The following is a 19,438-nucleotide window of genomic DNA, read 5'->3' on the forward strand; positions in this document are numbered from 1 at the left end:
GTAGTTCTATTAATCAACAATTACTTCACATCATGTATAGTCTCATAACTAAAATATGAAGAGAATAATATGTACACAATCTTACTCGGAAGTTTAGGAAGTCAAAGATGTTGTATGAAAGAACTTCATAAATATCCAAAAATTGAAGATACAAACCAATAAATTATATTTTATACAAAAATAAACTACAAATTTGTGAGTACCTAATTTGTAGTACAAATAAATAAGGTAGGTCCAAAAAAATGAAAACAACCACCAATTTTACCAATTTTTGTAGTGTAGTGGTTAGATAATATATATATATATATTGCCCACAGTAAAAATTCATTACTTTTAAAGGACTTTAAGACCAATGACAGCTCAATAGGATGTATCTACTTCTCAACACTTTCCTAACATTTTATGCATAATTAATTTTGTTAGCCATGAACCACATAATATTTTTCATTGGCTAATTCACATAAATTTGCATGGGTCCAACCAAATCAAAATACTATATTTCTATTTGTTATAGTGTTAATATTAGTTATAGTTCTATGTCAAATGGTGGAGAAGTTATTTAGAAACTAAAGTCATAAAAGATATTATGATATGAAAATATATACTTATGCATCAAGGAATATTAGTTTTTTGTTTTGAGGGGCATAAGTAAAAGAAACACAAAATAAGGGAATTTCTTATGGATTAGATCACGATTTTCTTGGTCATAACTTGGAGGAAATTATGATACGAAAATATATACAAATGGATCGAGTCTCGATTTTTGGATTGGGGGTTGAGCTCTAAATCAGGGTTAGGTCCTAAATCAGAGCCATGTCCCTAGTCGAGATTGGGATCGGGTCATCGAGTCGAGGATTAGAGTTCAAGTCCCTAATAAGGCGCTGAGGGCTAGGGTTAGATCCTATATTTGGGTCGGGGTCGATGTGGAGTTTCATGTTGAGGTTGGGATCATGAATGTCAAGGGTCAGAGTTTGGGTCTCAAGTCATGTCAAGACGAGCGTAAAGAGAGTTAGACTAAATAGAATTCATATTATCTTTCTTTCATACTATCTTTCTTCCGAATATTGATTACCGAGAATTTGAACAAAAAGCGTATACCATTGATAAAAAAATCATTATCAACAATCAGTTTCGCAACTTTAATCAATGAATTAGGTAACGAAGCAAAATCGAATTTAAATTTGTAGGGTCTTTCCTTATTTTCAAACCAAGTCAGTCAGGCTAGGGGTCAAGTCCCTAGTCGAGGTTAGGGTTGAAGTTAGGTCCCAAATCGAAGTTTGGGTCAAGATAGTCTTTAGTTGATTAAGGTTCAAGGTTCAAATCTCGAGTCGAGGTCAGTCAAGTCTGAGGTCAGATCAAGTCCCGAGTCAAGGTCAAGGTTAGAATTGAGATAATTATTGAAGTGTCTTGGATAAAGTTTGGACAAAAACTATTATTAAAACCACACAATTGAGATAAGAAGGGGAAGCCCTAATATTCTACAATTTGTGAGCCAATTATTGAAATATAGGGTGGGAAAGTAGATTTGATACCTAAAAGAATCCCAAAATTATATTAAAATATCTCTTGTGAGATAATCTTAAGAGTTGATAACTAACTAACAAATCCCTAAATTAATTATATCCATATTTTGTCAATTCAATATTAAATTAATAGGGTGGTGTCCTTTTCTCCTTGAACTATAATAATTCCTATCTAAATTATAAACGGATTAAGGGGATCTTCACACAATTCATTATTTACTCTTTCTAATCGATATACATAGATTATACATTGATTAAAACAATCGTAATTTAAATTAATTCTACGAACCAGCTACTATTAACCATATAATACTTGAACTTAAAACTATTTCTTCTCTTTCTCCCTTCAACCATCCGATATAAACGGAGGTTAAATATACACCATTTGTTAATAGTAAAATGAATCGAATCGATGAATATTCATGTTATTCTTCTTCTGTATTTCATCCCTAATTCAAAGGAAGATAGAGAAAACACTCCATAATTAACTGATCTTATGTACAAGTTAAGAGAAAAAGGAAATTATGGGAACATATAGATCAGAGGAAGATTATGATTACTTGTTCAAGGTGGTATTAATAGGGGATTCTGGTGTTGGTAAATCGAATTTGCTATCGCGATTTACCAAAAACGAATTCAGCCAACAATCTAAGTCGACTATTGGTGTTGAATTCGCCACCCGAACCATTCATGTTGATGACAAGATTGTCAAAGCCCAGATATGGGACACTGCTGGCCAAGAAAGGTAACCCAATCCCAATTTCCTTTTGGTTTTAACATGCATTGCTAACCACATGTCTCAGATTCGAATTCTAAAAATGAAGATTAGTTATCATCATTTTGTACGACTTCTATCCACAAATTTTTTCCTATCATGGTGTCCGAACCCACTTGTTGTACCTACCTCAATTAGTTAAACAATATCTACCAAGGCTTGGACAGGTCGAAGAAATCACCTAGTATTTATGTCGTCACTGAGTTTTGAATCTAAGAACACATGGTTCTCTTCATTGATCATATTGATCAATTATATAATCAGATGGATATCATCTAGTTGTTCTAAAGTTTATCAGATCATGTGAAGCAGCAGCAACAACAACAAAAAGAAAAAGAGAATTTTCGACAAGTTTTCGTGTGCATCTTGGTTTACTTAAGATTTGAATGCAATGTTCTTTCACCTATAATGCCTGGAGGAATTGTTTCTAAATAACTTTTGGCTATAAAAACAGGTACCGGGCTATCACAAGTGCTTACTATAGAGGAGCAGTTGGTGCCTTACTTGTTTACGATATTACTCGCCATGTAACATTTGAGAATGTTGCGAGATGGCTCAAGGAGCTCAGAGATCATACAGACCAGAACATTGTTGTCATGCTGGTCGGGAACAAGGCAGATCTCCGCCACCTGCGTGCTGTTCCCACAGACGACTCAAAGGGATTTGCAGAAAGAGAGAATACCTTCTTCATGGAAACATCAGCTCTTGAGGCGCTGAATGTTGAAAACGCCTTCACAGAAGTGTTGACTCAGATTTACCGGGTGGTTAGCAAGAAGGCTCTTGATGCAGGAGACGATCCAGCATCTTTGCCTGCAGGACAAACAATCCACATTGGAAATGACGTATCTGCTGTTAAGAAAGGCGGTTGTTGTTCCAGTTGAGCAAGGACCAACCACTCACTACTACATTTCTCAGAATACAGATATATGAACTGCAGAAAAATGCAGGAATGCTGAGAATTTCAGGTTTCCTGTACAAAATTGTATAGCACTCCCCACTCTACGACTGTAACTTGGCGGAAAGAAAAATTTGAGGAACTGAGGTGGGGAAATGGGGGATGGAAAAATTTAGCTTAAGAACCATCTGTTTTGTCTTTTCATAAGTGTACATTGGCATTAAGAACATTTCAGCTGTGAAAATGGTAAGGTAACTTATCCGCGCTACACAGAACGTCAACAACTCAAAACTACAGTATTATTGATATGCACATCTACTGTATAGGAAATAAGTAACAAAACTCTTCTTAACGATATTCAGGATACTATTGTTTTTCGTGTAGCGTTGTTGTACTCATTGCAGGAGACAAACGGTCGAAGAAAAAAGGCAGACTTGACTTGCTTTGACTCTCAGCGGGCACCAGCAGATATTGGTCTTGGTACACATCCTATTACAATTTTGGTGTTTCTTTTTCCAGGAAGCAGATATACTAACTTTGCCCAGGAATTAGTTGTTAGCAATGATTGCACTTCCATCCACATAGAGCTTGCAGCAAGTGAATTTTAAGAAGCCCGGAGGGTAGAGGTTGGAGGCGAGGGAGAGACTTCAGCTATTCATGAGTAACTTGTTTCATTGAGAGTAAAGAGAGTCTGTGCCAACCAAAAGACATACATACTCAGAAACAAGAACTGATTACTTTAAATGAACAACCAAACAAAACAAAGAGAAAAGAGAGTTGCATCATCCCAATGGCAGAAGTTCATTCACTGCATTCTTGTCCCTCCAAATTAGAGGAGAACAGTAAAATAAAGACAAAAGTCAGTCAGACACACTAACAATCATAATTTTTCTTCATTATTTTCCCTGACTATTTTTTCACAAAATATATTAAACTACATAAACCACTGAGCACATTCGAGACTTCACAATTCATAGTAAAAGCTAGTATAAAATTCAAGCCTTTCAAAAGTGCTTTTCAAATTGATTAGCCAAACACAAACAGACTCTTACCAAAAATACTTTTTGTAAAAGCACTTCTGTAAATCAAAATAAGTTGATTTCAGAAGCTTGGCCATGCTATATATCAGGTCGGTAAGATTATGGCAAGAGAAGGCTGCCTTTACAAGATTAGTCAACTAAAAACATTATATTTACTCTACATTCTTTGTTTTTGGGATCAAGGTCATTTTAATCCACCCTCTTTACGTGGGAAAGAGTTACCGAGAGACCTCTTAATTCTCTATTTCATTTTCAGTTCCTTCATCTGAACTACTTGCGAATTGAAGGCAGTTGTGGAGTAGAATCCTATTATGGTTGCAGGGACCTATTATCCAATTCGCAGCATAGGAACAACACATGGAATGGTTGATAAAGAATGCAAATGGAAGGACAATGTCGTGTTAGAGCACAGTTTCTATGCAACTTATTATTCTAGCTAAAGATTGGTTGAACACTACACATACATGTTATCTCTCTGGCAATGACTTCATTATCTCTGGCTTTCTTCGGAAGACTCACTGGTTCTGCTTTAACCATATGGCATAGACACATTCAGTGTATACAATTTTAAAAGCTCGAGCTCTCACTGTTCTTCCTTTGCATTCTTTATCACCCATTCCATGTGTTGTTCCCATGTTGCGAATTGGATAATAGGTCTCTGCAACCATAATAGGATAACAAAGAACGGTGGTGTTGACTACCTAATGTGGTAACGAGATCACATCTTCTCTTTCGGAAAAACATAAAACTTGTAATAGACAAGGAAAAGATATAGTCAAGGATGAGGTGGTCCAGACAGGACAAAAACAATTAGCATTTGGGATGCTATTTCACTAACAAGATGTCAATCAACACTTAGGGGGTCGATAGAATTAAATATATGCACAGTCGCTCATCTAATGATCAAAGCTAAAAGGCAGTGGCGATTAAAAAGTAACACAGCATAACAAGAGGCCGTTATGGCGATAAGATTCTTTGTGTGGGGAGAGTCAAGTTAAAATACTGTCAAGAGCTTCCATGTATAATATGCTTCTTTCAATTACTAGTTGCTTGCTACTATCCAACTGAAAATAAGAGGTGTTAGGCAATGCATCCAGAATTAGATTGACACTTCTCCAGACAGGCTTCATTTATTTACAGCAAAGATCTCTCCATTACATATACATAAAGAGATCATAGGAAGTATATTAACTCTATATGTTTATTTGTTCCTTAACATATACAAAGAGCAAAGCAGCTACATCCTGTTTTCAGCAGGATAAAATAGGTGAATAGAAATGCATAAATGGTCAGATTTTTAATATTACATTCAAACAAAGGAAATGAAACTAAAAAGTAAGGTCAGGGATTGGATAAGCAACAGAGAGGCTTCAACATATGATGTCTCAAACAGACATGATAGACATAAATAAGAAGTCCTGATCTTTCATACAAGCACGTACAAAGATATTGCAAGACTTCAGAGGCATATTTACAAGAAAGAGAACATGGGGGATTTTCAGGATTTCTGTCCTCTCGTTAATGAGATGACAAAAGGCAAGAATGGGAATCTTGGGCGTAAAAAGGAAAGAATAAAACATGAACAATCAAAAAAGATTTAATTAAATTATCACCAAAAAATAAAGAAAATAAAACAAAAGAAAGAAAGGAAGGAGGGTCAGCAGTTTCACTTCTGTCCACTGAGTTGAAGGGCAAACAAATGAAAGAAAGAAAGAGGATTCAAAGCTGAACTTCCTTCTGCTTGAGGTACCATCCTTGTCCGGAGAAGATTGATTCTTTAAAATCAACTGGTAAAGTAGCAAGCTCTAAGAGCGTGGATTGTAAACGAAGCACACTTTCTCAAACGTGTTCTAGACTGCGAAATATCCTTGAGATGATATTCACTTATCTTGGATGAGAGTTACAGAAGGGTGACAAAAAGGGCATTTTGGCAGTCAAAACTCAAACACAAAAGACAATTGTCACTTTTTGGATGGTAAAATTATTTTAAGCTTCCAATTTCAAATGCTAAGCCACATTTACAACTTCTAATTTGTTCTCAGACAATTAAGAAACAGTCCTTTAGTGCTCCCAATCAACCTTCAATTCATTCCTTACACTTCATTTGGATGGTTGTTACACATTCCTTCATTATGTATCATATTATGTTGTTTTGTGTTGTATTGTATCGCACTATATTGTTTTAATTAATACAATGTTTGGATAGATTGTATCATTCTCCATCCTTACATGTCAGACATAATCTACAAGAAAAATAGAGTAACGACATGATCATACCAAATTGGTCATTACACAAAATGAGACTTCTCATCATTACCCAACGAATTTAACGATACAACGCAATAAATTTAAGTAACCATCATAAAAAAACATTGTCTTTAAACTCAAACAAACCCCCGAACCTACTAACTGAAAAGGATAAATAGACAAACAAATCATCAAGCATGCCTTCAACCTAAGAAAGAGGGTTGAATTAGCCAAATTCTCTTATTAATGAAATGAAATTATAAAAAGTTGATATAGAGAGTTCATCTAATCGATCCAAAGTGATTCAGGTATTGTTATTATTGTAAATGTAACTGAGCATAGTACAAAAACTCAATCTTTTTTAAAAAAGAATTACTCTGGTGCATTAGTCTTCCCATTTAACTTCCATGTTTACAAAAACTAGGCATAATACATGATTATTTATTTTAACTTGGATTCAGCAGCTCACATCTATGTCATCCAATTTTCGGTGCGCATAAGTAGGCAAAGATGAAAACATACTCTATACACTCAATCAATTTGTATTATGCCGCGTATGTTTCTACTTGTTCAACTTTATATGAATTTAAGTGTTTTCCAGCTGAGACTACTCAAGTTTATGTATTATGCCTAAAAATAAAACAAGATATAACAAAATCAGGGAGAAATTCAAGTTTCTGAAACGAACCTAAAATGAAATTATCGTCATCATCAACTTCTCTTAACCTCTGGAACAGCACCAGCATCATCAGAAGATGAAGACGAAGAAGCATTTTTAGCATCCGACTCTTCGTGCTTAAAAGAGGGCAAAGGATTAGAGCCTTTGATAATCCAACCAAGGGCGTAAAATGAAAGCCCAGCTAAAATTGCAGTTCCCCAAGCGTGGGAATACCATTTGCTGTACTGCTTGATAGCGAACCTCCATTGCTCTCTCAGTGTCGCCGCGTCTGGATTCGTACGATCCGGAGGGTTTGGAAAGTGTGGAGCGCCGGATAATCCACCGTTAGATGATCCGCCGGAGGTTTTAGGTGGATTTGTTGACGGCGGCGAAGAGAAATTGTCGGTGGGTTTAGGTTTTTGATGGTCAGCCATGGTAGTGAGGAGGGTAGAAGCTTAAAGAAGAGGTGATTGAATCCAACAAATCCAAATACTATATAGTGCCTATATTTATTGATTTTGACCTTTGATTCGATTATTCAGTGACAGATCTAGGAATTTAAGGTTGTGGGTGCTCTGAAGTGAAAATATAAGAAATATGTGTTAACAGTGAGATTTGAACTTTGGTACAACAACACTAAAAAAGTCTTAAAGTACCCATTCAGGAGTCATTGGGCCAACTAAATCATTTATTTATTAGGTGCTCTATGTTAATTTTATACAAATACCTATCAATTTTTAATTTTTAAAAAATAAAATTTATATATTTATAAGCTAAGTAAAAAGTATTATAAGTCAATAATAATTGATAATTCAAAACGTTTAAAATATCTATAAAAAATTTACAATCAAAGTTAAATTTGCTTAAATCTCGAAATTCGAAAAGTGTCACATAAAATGTGACAAAGAGAATACTTTTTTAGTCTCATACTCCCTGTCTCTATTTAATTGTCCGCTTTAGAAGTGTCACACATATTAAGACACCAATTATTATCATAGGTTAGTTACAATTTTACCCTTAACTTAAAAGATTATGCAACTCTCCAAATATAATAAATGTATTTTTTGGTTCTAAAAAACGTGCATCACAACTTAGTAGTACTAGAAATTTTCTAGAATTAAATAAGGGCATATTAGAAGGAAAAAAATTATTGTCCTTTCTTGATTTGTTAAAATGGACAAGTAAATAGAGAAAAATATAAAAGAAAATATGGACAAGTAAATAGGGACGGAGGGAGTATTATGTAAGACCTTTTAAATTTTGTGATTCAAATGAATATATTGATATTGAATTAAGTTGTTCAGTCTAGATCATGTATTGTTATTTCACCCAACGTAAATATGTTTGTTATATATTTTTTAGGAGACAAGAATGACGGGATGTAGACCTATTGACACTCTTATGGATCCGCATATTAAACTCCTTCCAAGACGGGAAAAGCCGCTTGATATTCCTAAAAGGTATTAACGATTGGTTGGAGAGTTCAATTATTTTTCGGTGACTAGACTTGACATCTCTTTTAGTGTGAGTATAGTAAGTCAGTCCCTTTGTGATCAGTGATAACAATATCGGCGTAAACAACCAAATAAATACACGGATTTGATGCAGAATGCTGATAAAAAATAGAGTGATCATCTTCACTACGAGTCATGTCACTGAATTAATGTGTTGAACTTCATAAATTGAGCTCGAGAAGACAATTTCAAACCATTTAGTGTACAATTTTCATATATCTTTTAACCATGTTGAATTATAAATTATTTTGACTTATAATATTTTTTACGTAGTTTACAAATATATAAATTTTATTCAAAAATGTTTGAAGATTTCATGCGCAAACTTCCGATCAAACTTTAAATGTTTGACTCTAGAAAACAAAAAGTCTCACATAAATTGAAATGGAGAAAGTAACCGAAAATATCATCCGCTATATTGTACTTTTTCTTTTCTAGTTAAGTTTCTACTGACAATGGACAAAATGAAATAAAAATTGAAACAAAAAATCGATCTCACCATCGACTCAACTAAGGGTTTCGAATCGCAAAAGTAAACTAAACTTTACTTAAAACGAAGGAAACAAGTGTCAAAAAAACCACTTTCTTAAGATTTCAAATTACAAATTATTAAGACTAGAAAGGCGAGAAAGTATTTTTCTTGACTTAGCCTACATACATCATACTAAACCTAACAGACAACTAGATTATAATTAAAATTGTTCATTACAAAAATAATATATTATGTATCGATAATGAAGATATGATGAATAAATGTGTCTTTTACTTGATATCAGTTCATATTTATATCCTTTAACTTCGGATGTGCATAAATATGTATTTTTAACTTACATAAAATTGGACATGTAGATACATGAGTCTTATATGACATAATCAGAGATGGGCTAACGTGCTTACGTGAAGATGCACATATACCCGTAACTTCGAAAAAAATTATGTGTGTACGGCTTGAATAGGAGATATTTTGGGTCTATTGGTTTCGACCTTTGGTGTCTCTTCATATTTAGGTGATCGAACTTTTCCTGTTATTATTTGTAAAAAGAATGGATAAAAATAAAGGGCTGATAGTTTCGAACTTGCAACCTCATGGTGCATAATGAAGTTAAATACCAACACTTCACAAAGTAAACTTTATCTATTATAATTATTTAACTCAAATTTATAAGTTAAGTATTACATTAGTTTTATATTTCTATATTTAATAAAAATATATAGCACATGAACCGATATTCGAACATGTTTTAACTAAAGTGCATTAGTAATTGATAATGCACCTTATCGTCTTCAAATCCTAAGTTCGCCTCTGGACATAATACTAATAGGACATAGTGCAAAGATACAAATTCCCACATAAAATGACATACAAAACGTGTGTGTGTTCTTATTTAACTTTTTATAAAAATTTAAATGTCTAATTATGTATACCAAATTAGAGAGCATAAATATAAGATAAGACCAAGTTAAAATATGCATATAATTTATTAGTTCACTTCACTTTTTTTTTAATAAAATAAAAATTAAATCAAATATTATCGATTTAAAACTATAAAACCAAATAAAATTTATTTATTTAGTAAGTCTGAATCCATTTATATATACTAATATTTGACGTTTAGATATGATTGCTTGCCAAATATTTTTCTTATAAGTGACTATTATCAGTAAAAGGGTTTTCATGAAAGAAATCACTTAGTAGTAGAAACAAGAAACAAACATCTAAAATTAGAAATAAGAAAGAACTAAAACAACATACTTACTGAAAGATAAATGCATTTTTATGTAGTTTACATATTGACGATGCCCTCGTGTAACTTGTAAAGCTATTGTCATATGACTACTAGGATGTTATAACGTTACAGGTTCGAGTTGTGAAAATAGTCTCGTAGACATTGTAGCTTTTGCACAAGAACATCAATGTAAAAATCCTCAAGTCCTTTACTCAACAAGAACTCTATTGGCAAACTACTAGGAGGTTACGACGTTACAGGTTCGAGCTGTGAAAACAGTCTCTTGCAATCAGAGTAGAAACTGTAGCTTTTGCACAAGACCATCAATGTAAGAATCCTCAAGTCCTTTACTCAACAAGAACTTATTGGCAAACTACTAGAAGGTTACAACGTTACAAGTTCGAGCTGTGGAAACAGTCTCTTACAATCATAGTAGACATTGTAGCTTTTGCACAAGACCATCAATGTAAGAATCCTCAAGCCCTTTACTCAACAAGAACTCTCTCCACTTTGCGCGATTCGCCCTTATTTTACGCCCCTCTTCACTCTCATCATTCATTACCATTTTGATTGCCTTACAAACTCCTTCCTTAGTGAAGGATCCATTTTCTTCATTTCTCTCAACTTCCACTCCAGCTTTCAAGTCTCCACCAAATAATCTTGAATTTATGAATTGATCACCAAAATTTGGTACTAAAACCAATTGACACTCATTAATCATAGCCTCCGATAACGAGTTCCCGCCACAATGAGTGACAAAACATCCAACAGATGGATGAGATAACATCAATTGTTGCTCTGCCCATCCTGAATGAACAATGCCTTTCCCCTGTGTTCTCTCTTTGAAACCTTCCGGTAATGCCTCTTCGATTGTGTCAGCTTCAATAGGCGGTTTTAAAGCAGCGAAAAACGGATAGCCAGTAAGTTCAAGTCCCAAAACCAGTTCTTGAAATTGATCTCTCTTGAGCTTACATTCACTACCAAATGCACACAAAATAACCGTCTTTTCTTGAAATTTTTCGAGCCATTTTGACCAATTGTCCTCTGTATTTGTAGTCTCTACTGGTTCAGGCAATACTGGCCCTGCTAACACAACTGGTTTCTTGAACTTATGCTCAACAAATTCACAGTAAGGTCCTTCTATTTCTCGAGTCGTTTTGAATGCAATGGCATCTCCATCTTGAAAAGCCAAAAGCATACGTTGAGTGAACGATACAGAGCCAGAGCCAGAACCAGAACCAGAACCGGAATTCTTCCCCATTGAATGTAGAGCTACGATTAAACGAGCTTCATGTTTATGGAGCATGATTGATGAATCAACAGGAAAACCAGGTGGAGGTTTCATCATTTCAGATTCTGAAGTTGGATTTTCGCCACGCATAAGATAACCAACAGATGATGGAGTAATAGAACAGTAATGCACAGACTTAACTCCGTATTTTCGAGCAACAGATGGAACCCAGTAAGCAAAATCATAGAAAATGAAATGGGGTTTGATTTCTTGAATTAAAGATTCAATCTTTGGTAATGTGAGATCCAATGCTTGACAAAGAAGATTCTGATTGAAAATAGGAACATCTGAAGTTGTTTCAGCTCCAAGTGGGAGTCCATCAACATGTGGAACTGTGACGGATTTGAAGTTTATGAGTTCGGGATAACGATTAAATTTTTCTAATTTGGGAAGTGTGTTTGTAGGATGGACAAAGAAAACTTTGTGGCCTCTATGTGCAAGTTTGTTGGATAGATGAAGAAATGAAGTAAGATGACCCATAGCATACCATGGATACATAATAAAAGTCAATTTCTTGTCCTCCATTTTATCTTCTTTCACCTGAAAATCAACAATTTCTTATCAGAATTTAAGTTTTATATACTGACAATGTAAATTATTTACTCACGCATTTCAAGACTCAGAAACACTAAAAACGAGAAATGTGACTTAAATTAGAACTACTACCTAATTTTTTACCAGAAAATAATTAAAACATAATATATAAACATGACCCTTAATTTAGTGTCATCGGACAAATATGACCTTTTATTTTGAGTGTGCACAAATAAATACTTGCACCTGTATAAAATTGAGCAAATAAAACATTCTGTCTTACATGGCATCCCACAGAGAAATTTTTTGTCTGAGGTGGCGTCCTACGTTTATTTGCCATGTAGGACATCTTTGTGTGATTGTTCAATTTTTTACAGGTTTAAATGCACACTCAAAATTGGAGGGCATAGTTATCCACTGAAATCAAGTTGAGGGTCATATTTACGTATTATACCAATAATAAAAATGATACTTTGTTACTAACACATCAATGTCATAGTTGCACAAACAAAAAGTAGTAGTTATATCTAGTATGTTTGTTTCATATGGTTCATTCTAATGAATCTGCACTCCACAAATGCAATTATTTTAATTTACATGTTTTTTAGCACAGTTATTTTTGTTTAATAGGTTTATTGATATAGAATTTTTATAACACAAACACAAAAATTGAATCAAAATTATTGAATTCAAATCATCCAATCAATCAAAATATGGAAAAGATCCTAATAGAGAGTGCTTCTGTTTAAATGAGTGTTACACGGTGTAAATTTATATTAATAGATATCAGACATCAAATGAGAAATTAAAAAAAAAAGGCTAAAAAGTTACCAATTTTGTGTATCATCAATCGGGGTTCTTGATTCAAATCGTATGAAAAATACTTTTCCTTTAATGAGCTTCACGCTGTACGTGACATGAATCTAAATTAGTGTAGCGAAATATTTGATAGCTAATACCTACAACATTTGAATGTAGAAGGCTAATTTTTTTTTTTTAATGTTTTGGAAAAAAAAACCAGAAAGAAAAATGTTAAGGATCACAAGATTCATATGCAACAAACTAGTAGAGAAAATAGGAATAGACACGTGGCTAGCTATGAGCTTAATTCTAAGTTCTTTTTTTTTTTTAATTGTATGATTTTGAAGAATAAAATATTTATTTTCCTAGAAATAAAGAATGTAGCTATGATTTTAAATATAAGATACTCCTTCCGTTTCAAAAAGGATAATCTAGTTTGATTTGAAATGAAATTTTTTTTAAAAAAATTAATCTTATGGTTTTAAATTAAAGTTATGTCAAATATATCAAAATATCATTTAATTTTGTGGTCTTACACATGTCACGTGAAAAGTTAAAGTTAAAGTGTTGCCAAAAAAAAATCATTCTTTTTGAAATAAACTAAAAAGAAAATAAGACATTCTTTTTTAAACGGGAGAGTAACATTATAAAACCAAAGAATTCGAAAATAGAGTAGGTAGAATGGATCGGTGAGGTGTAAAAACAAAATAGTAGACATATACATATATTAAGAGCGTGACACGTATCTCTTTATTGCATGTTGATCACTCGTCTTCATTGATACTCGTGTCACTTTGCATGATTGCCAAATGTCAAAATATATATATATATATATTTGAGTGTATTTTAATCTTGGAGTTTTTGGCTAAAACATCCTTCAATTATGATTCAAATTTAATGTATATTCTTATATCATTTAAGTGAGTAAAAAAATTCTTATACTATCAAAAAAATAACAAGAATCATCATTCAGTCTATTTTTGTTAAGAAACTAATTGAACAAATAATTTTCTTTTTAATTTGGTCATGTCTCAGCTACGTCAAGAAGATCAATGTTACCTAAAAAGAATAAGGATATGGACTAAAAAATGAATATTTTATTCTAATAATTTAAATTTTGTATTGTTAGTTTATATGTTTGTTTTTTTTGCATAATCAAGTAAATTGACTTGCAACAATACATAAGTTTTGACATATTTATACAGTAGGATCCAATGGTTTGAAAGATTATGCAAAAAAAAAAATCATTTTAAAATATTGTGTTTTAATAACTTTAAGTGTTCAGTTGGCAAAATCGTGAGCAGAAGGGTCTAGGTGACAAATAAAGTCAAGTGCAAGGATTTCTCAGGTCATTCCTCCTAAATATTATAAAGATAATTTTATTTGTGAATTTGATTAACAAGTAGTAACATTAACATCATGTAATATTATTTTGTCGATATTTATGTTAATATTTTAAAATTATACTTATAATTTAATAATTTTAAAAAAAATATAACTTTTAAAAAAGTGGACTGATCCAAGAAGTCTGTAGCCCACGTACTTGTGGGTTAGACCGGTCATTTTCTTGCCCACACAAAAATAGGCTAATCCGACTTGACCTGTAAAATGTCAAAATTTGTATAGGTTAGCCCGTATGGAGTGAGCTAGCATATATTGACAACTCTACTTTTAATAGACTTTTCAGGCTCATCAAGTGAGTTCGCGATATAAAAAATAAATATATATTTTTAATATTCTAAAATGAATTGATGCTTGAATGCTGATAGCTAAATTCAAACACATATCTCTTGGAAAAATTTGAACCCCTTTACAACTAAGCTAGCATTGCACTTCTGTAAGCGCAATTCTAGCCTAGTGGTTAATTGTAATATAGTGTTATTTTTCAATAAAGTAAGTTCATATAAATTCATTTGATACTATGTAGGTTTGCCCCTGTCCACGATACTAAAACAGTTGTTCAACAATACCTGTTCAAATTTAAAAAATCAAGAAACGAAGAAAGTACTCTATGTTGTACTCCCTGTATTCATTTTTACTTGTCACAGTTTGACTGAATACATACATTAGAAAATATAATTATTGATATGTATTTTACCATACTATCTTTATTAAATGTTGTTTAGTGCTCCCTCCGTCCCTTTTTACTTGTTCACTTTTGAATTGGTACACCTATTAAGAAAATAATTAATAACGTAGTGAGTTTACCATTTTATCTCTATTAATTATGAAGTGGATGAAAAGTTCTACATTTTTCAAAATAATTAGTCATTTAATTGAGAGTATAATAGGTAAATAATTGTCCTTTATTGATTTGTCAAAATAGACAAGTAATTAGGGACAACTATAAAAAAAATAGACAAGTAAAAAGAAATGAAAAAAGTATTAAACATTGAAAAATAATTTTGAAAACAAGTATTTTTTGTGAAGGTAAACTATGGAAAAAAAATTTTCTTTGTATGTCGAGAATATTAAGTATAAATGAAAATTAATTGTAATAATTAATAACAAATAAAGTGAACGGAGAGAGTAATAATTATTGAATTTGTTGCAACAACTTTTAAAGTAGTTGTAATAACTCCTCAAATTTTGTGGTTATTGCAATAATTATTACTCCCCCCTCTCTCCCTATTTACTTGTCAATATTTTCTTTTTTAGTTGTCCCTATTTATTTGTCCATTTTGACAAATTAAGAAAGGACAAAAAAATTTTCTATTATACCCTCATTTAAACTTCTAGAAAATTTCAAAGTTTTAATTCATCATTTTTGAAATCATAATTAATAAGGGTAAAATTATATGTTAATTATTGCTATCTTAATATGTGTATCATTTCTAAAGTGGACAACTAAATAGTGACAGAGATAGTAATTATTATAGCTGTAAAAAATTTTGAAGTCGGATAATTATTGTAACAACTTTTAAAATTTGTGTTCGACTCATTTCAAATTATTTGAAGGAAAAATCCTTTTGGCCAGAAAATTTTGGCCTTAATGGCCAGAATATTTCATTCACACTATAAACAGATTTACTTTTTGACGTTTTTACCCTTATATAAATTTAAATTGATTAACTATTTTTTAACACATAAAAAGATTCTCAATGCATGGGGATTAGACTTTTTCCCACATTTTCATAATTTCATAATAACATGTTAATTTTCAATTTCTATTAAAAATACTACAAAATGATAGCCTTAATACTTTCTTTTCTTCCCTCTACTTTCCAATATAAATTTTAAAGAACACAAATTTAAAATTTATAATTAAGAAATAAAATTTAAATTTAAATGACAAGATAAACACTAATAATATTAAATTTAAAATAAATTTATCTCACACGCAATTCAAATTAAAAATTCATAAAATAACTTAACAAGTAAAATTATTAATCAAAAGTGTCATATATATTGGTCATTTATATAATACTACTACTAATAATAATAATAAATCATAATAATAGTAAAATTAATAAATTATATTTCTCAACTTTGTGATTTAGAGATAATATATTTTTTGTTAAAAGAAAGTGGTTCACATCTATTTCAATTGTTACATATATAACTTTGATATAGCTAAATCTTTTTTAGATGAAGGAAGTCAAAAAATTGATTCAAAATTATTTTTTAATAAAGTAAAAATTATACAAGGTATGTTTGACCCTTTTCGTAGTATTTTGAGGCATGTTTGAAGAGTCAAATTATTTTTCGCTGATAAAAGTGAAAACTTATTAATTATTTTAACAAAATAAATATATAAAAGGTATATTTGACCCTTCTCGAAATATTTCGAGTTATATTTGATCTTCTTCACACATGAATTTTTGTCTTTTTATTTTTATTTTTTATCTTCTATAATTCCATGACTAATATTGATATACTATGTTGATGATCAAATTTAATTTTTCACTGATCTTCTTGCAAAGTCTATTATAGATGCATCAACATTTTTACAACTACAAAATAAAATTCAATATAACTGCAAAAAAATGATTAATTATAGTTTGCTTTTTTTATTTTTTTTTTATTTCGTTCACTATTTTTTTAATTTCTTTTTAATTCTCATGTTTTCTACGCTAAAAAATGAAAGCGAAAAGTTAAACATGAACAACATATTCAAATAATGATTGAAAATATATATTCATAAGGGAGATAATTAAGACCCAAATTAACCGTTAAATTAAAAAACTCAAAAAAAATCACGTGAAAATACTATCTGATTTTCCTTTATTTAAATATTGTTTGGTTAAATAACTAAAATAAATAAATTAAAAATCTACAATTTAACTTTTGTTAGTCAAAAGAGGATATATGAGTTATTTAATTTGCTCATGTAATAATAAATGTATATGTAACAATTTATTTACGGAATATATATTATCTCTATATCACAAAATTAAGAAGTGTATCAAATATTTTTCTCCTAATAATAATTCAACATAATCTGCACAATATTATTATTGTGAAGATCAAACAAACAATGTGGTATAGTAATGAAATGTAAAAAGTATTATATATCTTATTCGATTATTTTATTTATTTATATATATATATTAAAATGAGAGTAGTCAACCTTGATATTAAGACAATTATATAATAAGAAATAACTTTTTTAACTCAAGACATCACTACGAAATTGCATAATTATTAATAGTTATTTAAAATATCTAAGTCCTAAAATTATATTATTATTTTTCTAAAAGAAAAACACACACGATGTATAAACATTTAATTAATTACTGAAGAATCGTATTAATCATTATCATTCAATTGTAAATTTCAGAATCCATATTTATTTTACTAGTATTTCATATTACTGAGAATATCTGAGAGTAATGTGTTAATGTTAATTATAGTCTTGTATCCGCATTATATTACGTCAATTTGATAATTTATAGATCATTACTCATATTTGTTATTAATATGAAAAGTACATAATTTTATAAATTATTATGTTTAAATAAATTTAGGCTATTTATTTGAATATTTTAACATAACTATATTAATAATGACAATCAAAACTCGAAACACTTTAAAGATGACAAATATCACAATATTATAAAAATCATATATTTTATCAGTGTTGATCCTGTTTAACAACAATCACATTGAATATGTGATAGTTTTGCATCCTTATATTATGTTGACTTGATAATATGTGTACTATTACTTATTTATTATTATTAATATGAGTTCTAGCTAAATAAGTTTATGAAGTTGCGTTCAAATAAATTTAAAATACATATTTAAATAATTTTATAAGTATAATTTAAAAATATTTCAATAAAAGTCAAACAAAACTCAAAACACTTTATATTTTATAAACATCAAAACATTAAAGAAATCATTAAATTTTTATTACTTATAAGTATCGACCCTAATTAATTTTGTATAAATAATGTCCCAAAAACATTTTTTAATATATTTTTAATTTATTATTTAATAATTATATTTTATATAATTAGTTATAGATAAATTTAGTTGAGGTGTAATTGTATATTTCTTATAGTACATAAGTGTAAATGTTTAAATTTGAAATATAGAGACTGTATTTAAAACTGAGTCATATTTACAAAAATAATAATTAACGCATTAATTATATATACATAGAGAATTTGACATTAAAGCAAATAAATTGTGATTTTTTCCCAAGAAATTATGATTTTTTTTGTACTCCTAGAAAAATATTTTATATTGATAAAGTTTCAATAGATACATAAACTAATACTTTTATTATTTCATTCATAGAATGAATTTAACCAATTTAAGTGCTTAAATATAATTATTTATTTTCACCATATTCTAATTGTTTTGTTTTATAAGAAGAGTAAAAAAAAAAAAAACAAGTCAAGGAGGAGAAGTGAAATGACAAAAAAAAAGAATTGAAAAAGGAACAAGGCATGGGACCTAGAAAATTCATCTTATCAAAATAATTAATGCTCATACTATTTTAAAAATATCAACAAGTTAATTTTATTGTTGAGTGAAAGGCTATAATAGTCTTTTTCACTATTCTGGCCAAATTATGGCCATATTTTTCTGGCTGTTTAGCACTTTTGTTAGAGTATTTTCACATTCTTTAAGAAAAAAAATTAAAACATAACTTTTATTTTTACTCTTTATAATTACTATTATCAAATTTATGATTAAAATAACTAAATATTAATTAATAATTAATTTAAATACTAACTAATAATGAATAAAATTGAAAGAACATTTTAAAAAATCTTAAAAATTAAATAATTAAATTAATTTAAAAAATAAATTAATTTAAAATGAAGAAAATATCGTAATTTAAAAGTCTTCAATCATTTTGAATCTTTATCCCTTCGATAAAGTTCCTTGTATTCATAACATAAAAATAAAACAAGAAGGCAATATTAATGAAGAATCCTCAATGTAAATATATAACTTTAGTCAACAGCATCATTTAATT

At 30.2% G+C, this 19,438-nt stretch overlaps 3 protein-coding genes across 3 annotated transcripts; 1 reads left to right on the forward strand and 2 right to left on the reverse strand.

Moving 5' to 3' along the window:
- Nucleotides 1–1,259: 1,259 nt before the first annotated feature.
- Nucleotides 1,260–3,461, forward strand: LOC107032037 (ras-related protein RABA1f). The gene is made up of 2 exons (XM_015233590.2): nucleotides 1,260–2,268; nucleotides 2,753–3,461. Exons 1-2 carry the CDS (start codon nucleotides 2,048–2,050, stop codon nucleotides 3,177–3,179), a joined length of 648 nt encoding a protein of 215 aa, XP_015089076.1. The 5' UTR covers nucleotides 1,260–2,047; the 3' UTR covers nucleotides 3,180–3,461.
- On the reverse strand, nucleotides 3,357–7,628 carry LOC107032036. The gene is made up of 2 exons (XM_015233589.2): nucleotides 7,169–7,628; nucleotides 3,357–3,884 (listed from the first exon to the last, which is right to left on the reverse strand). The coding sequence occupies exon 1, from the start codon at nucleotides 7,570–7,572 to the stop codon at nucleotides 7,192–7,194; it is 381 nt and encodes a 126-aa protein (XP_015089075.1). The 5' UTR covers nucleotides 7,573–7,628; the 3' UTR covers nucleotides 3,357–3,884; nucleotides 7,169–7,191.
- A 2,789-nt stretch (nucleotides 7,629–10,417) lies between these two features.
- LOC107001970 (anthocyanidin 3-O-glucoside 2''-O-glucosyltransferase-like) lies at nucleotides 10,418–13,178 on the reverse strand. Its single transcript, XM_015199914.2, has 2 exons — nucleotides 13,036–13,178; nucleotides 10,418–12,210 (listed from the first exon to the last, which is right to left on the reverse strand). Exon 2 carries the CDS (start codon nucleotides 12,193–12,195, stop codon nucleotides 10,807–10,809), a length of 1,389 nt encoding a protein of 462 aa, XP_015055400.1. The 5' UTR covers nucleotides 12,196–12,210; nucleotides 13,036–13,178; the 3' UTR covers nucleotides 10,418–10,806.
- Nucleotides 13,179–19,438: the final 6,260 nt, after the last annotated feature.

The sequence above is a fragment of the Solanum pennellii genome, chromosome 10, assembly GCF_001406875.1.
Source record: "Solanum pennellii chromosome 10, SPENNV200".
NCBI lineage: Eukaryota > Viridiplantae > Streptophyta > Magnoliopsida > Solanales > Solanaceae > Solanum > Solanum pennellii.

Bases quoted from the DNA above. Each gene is read 5' to 3' on its own strand.
- LOC107032037 (XM_015233590.2), top strand. From the start codon at position 2,048: ATGGGAACATATAGATCAGAGGAAGATTATGATTACTTGTTCAAGGTG. The intron at 2,269-2,752 runs GTAACCCAATCC...CTATAAAAACAG, and splicing joins GACACTGCTGGCCAAGAAAG to GTACCGGGCTATCACAAGTG.
- LOC107032036 (XM_015233589.2), bottom strand. From the start codon at position 7,572: ATGGCTGACCATCAAAAACCTAAACCCACCGACAATTTCTCTTCGCCG.
- LOC107001970 (XM_015199914.2), bottom strand. From the start codon at position 12,195: ATGGAGGACAAGAAATTGACTTTTATTATGTATCCATGGTATGCTATG.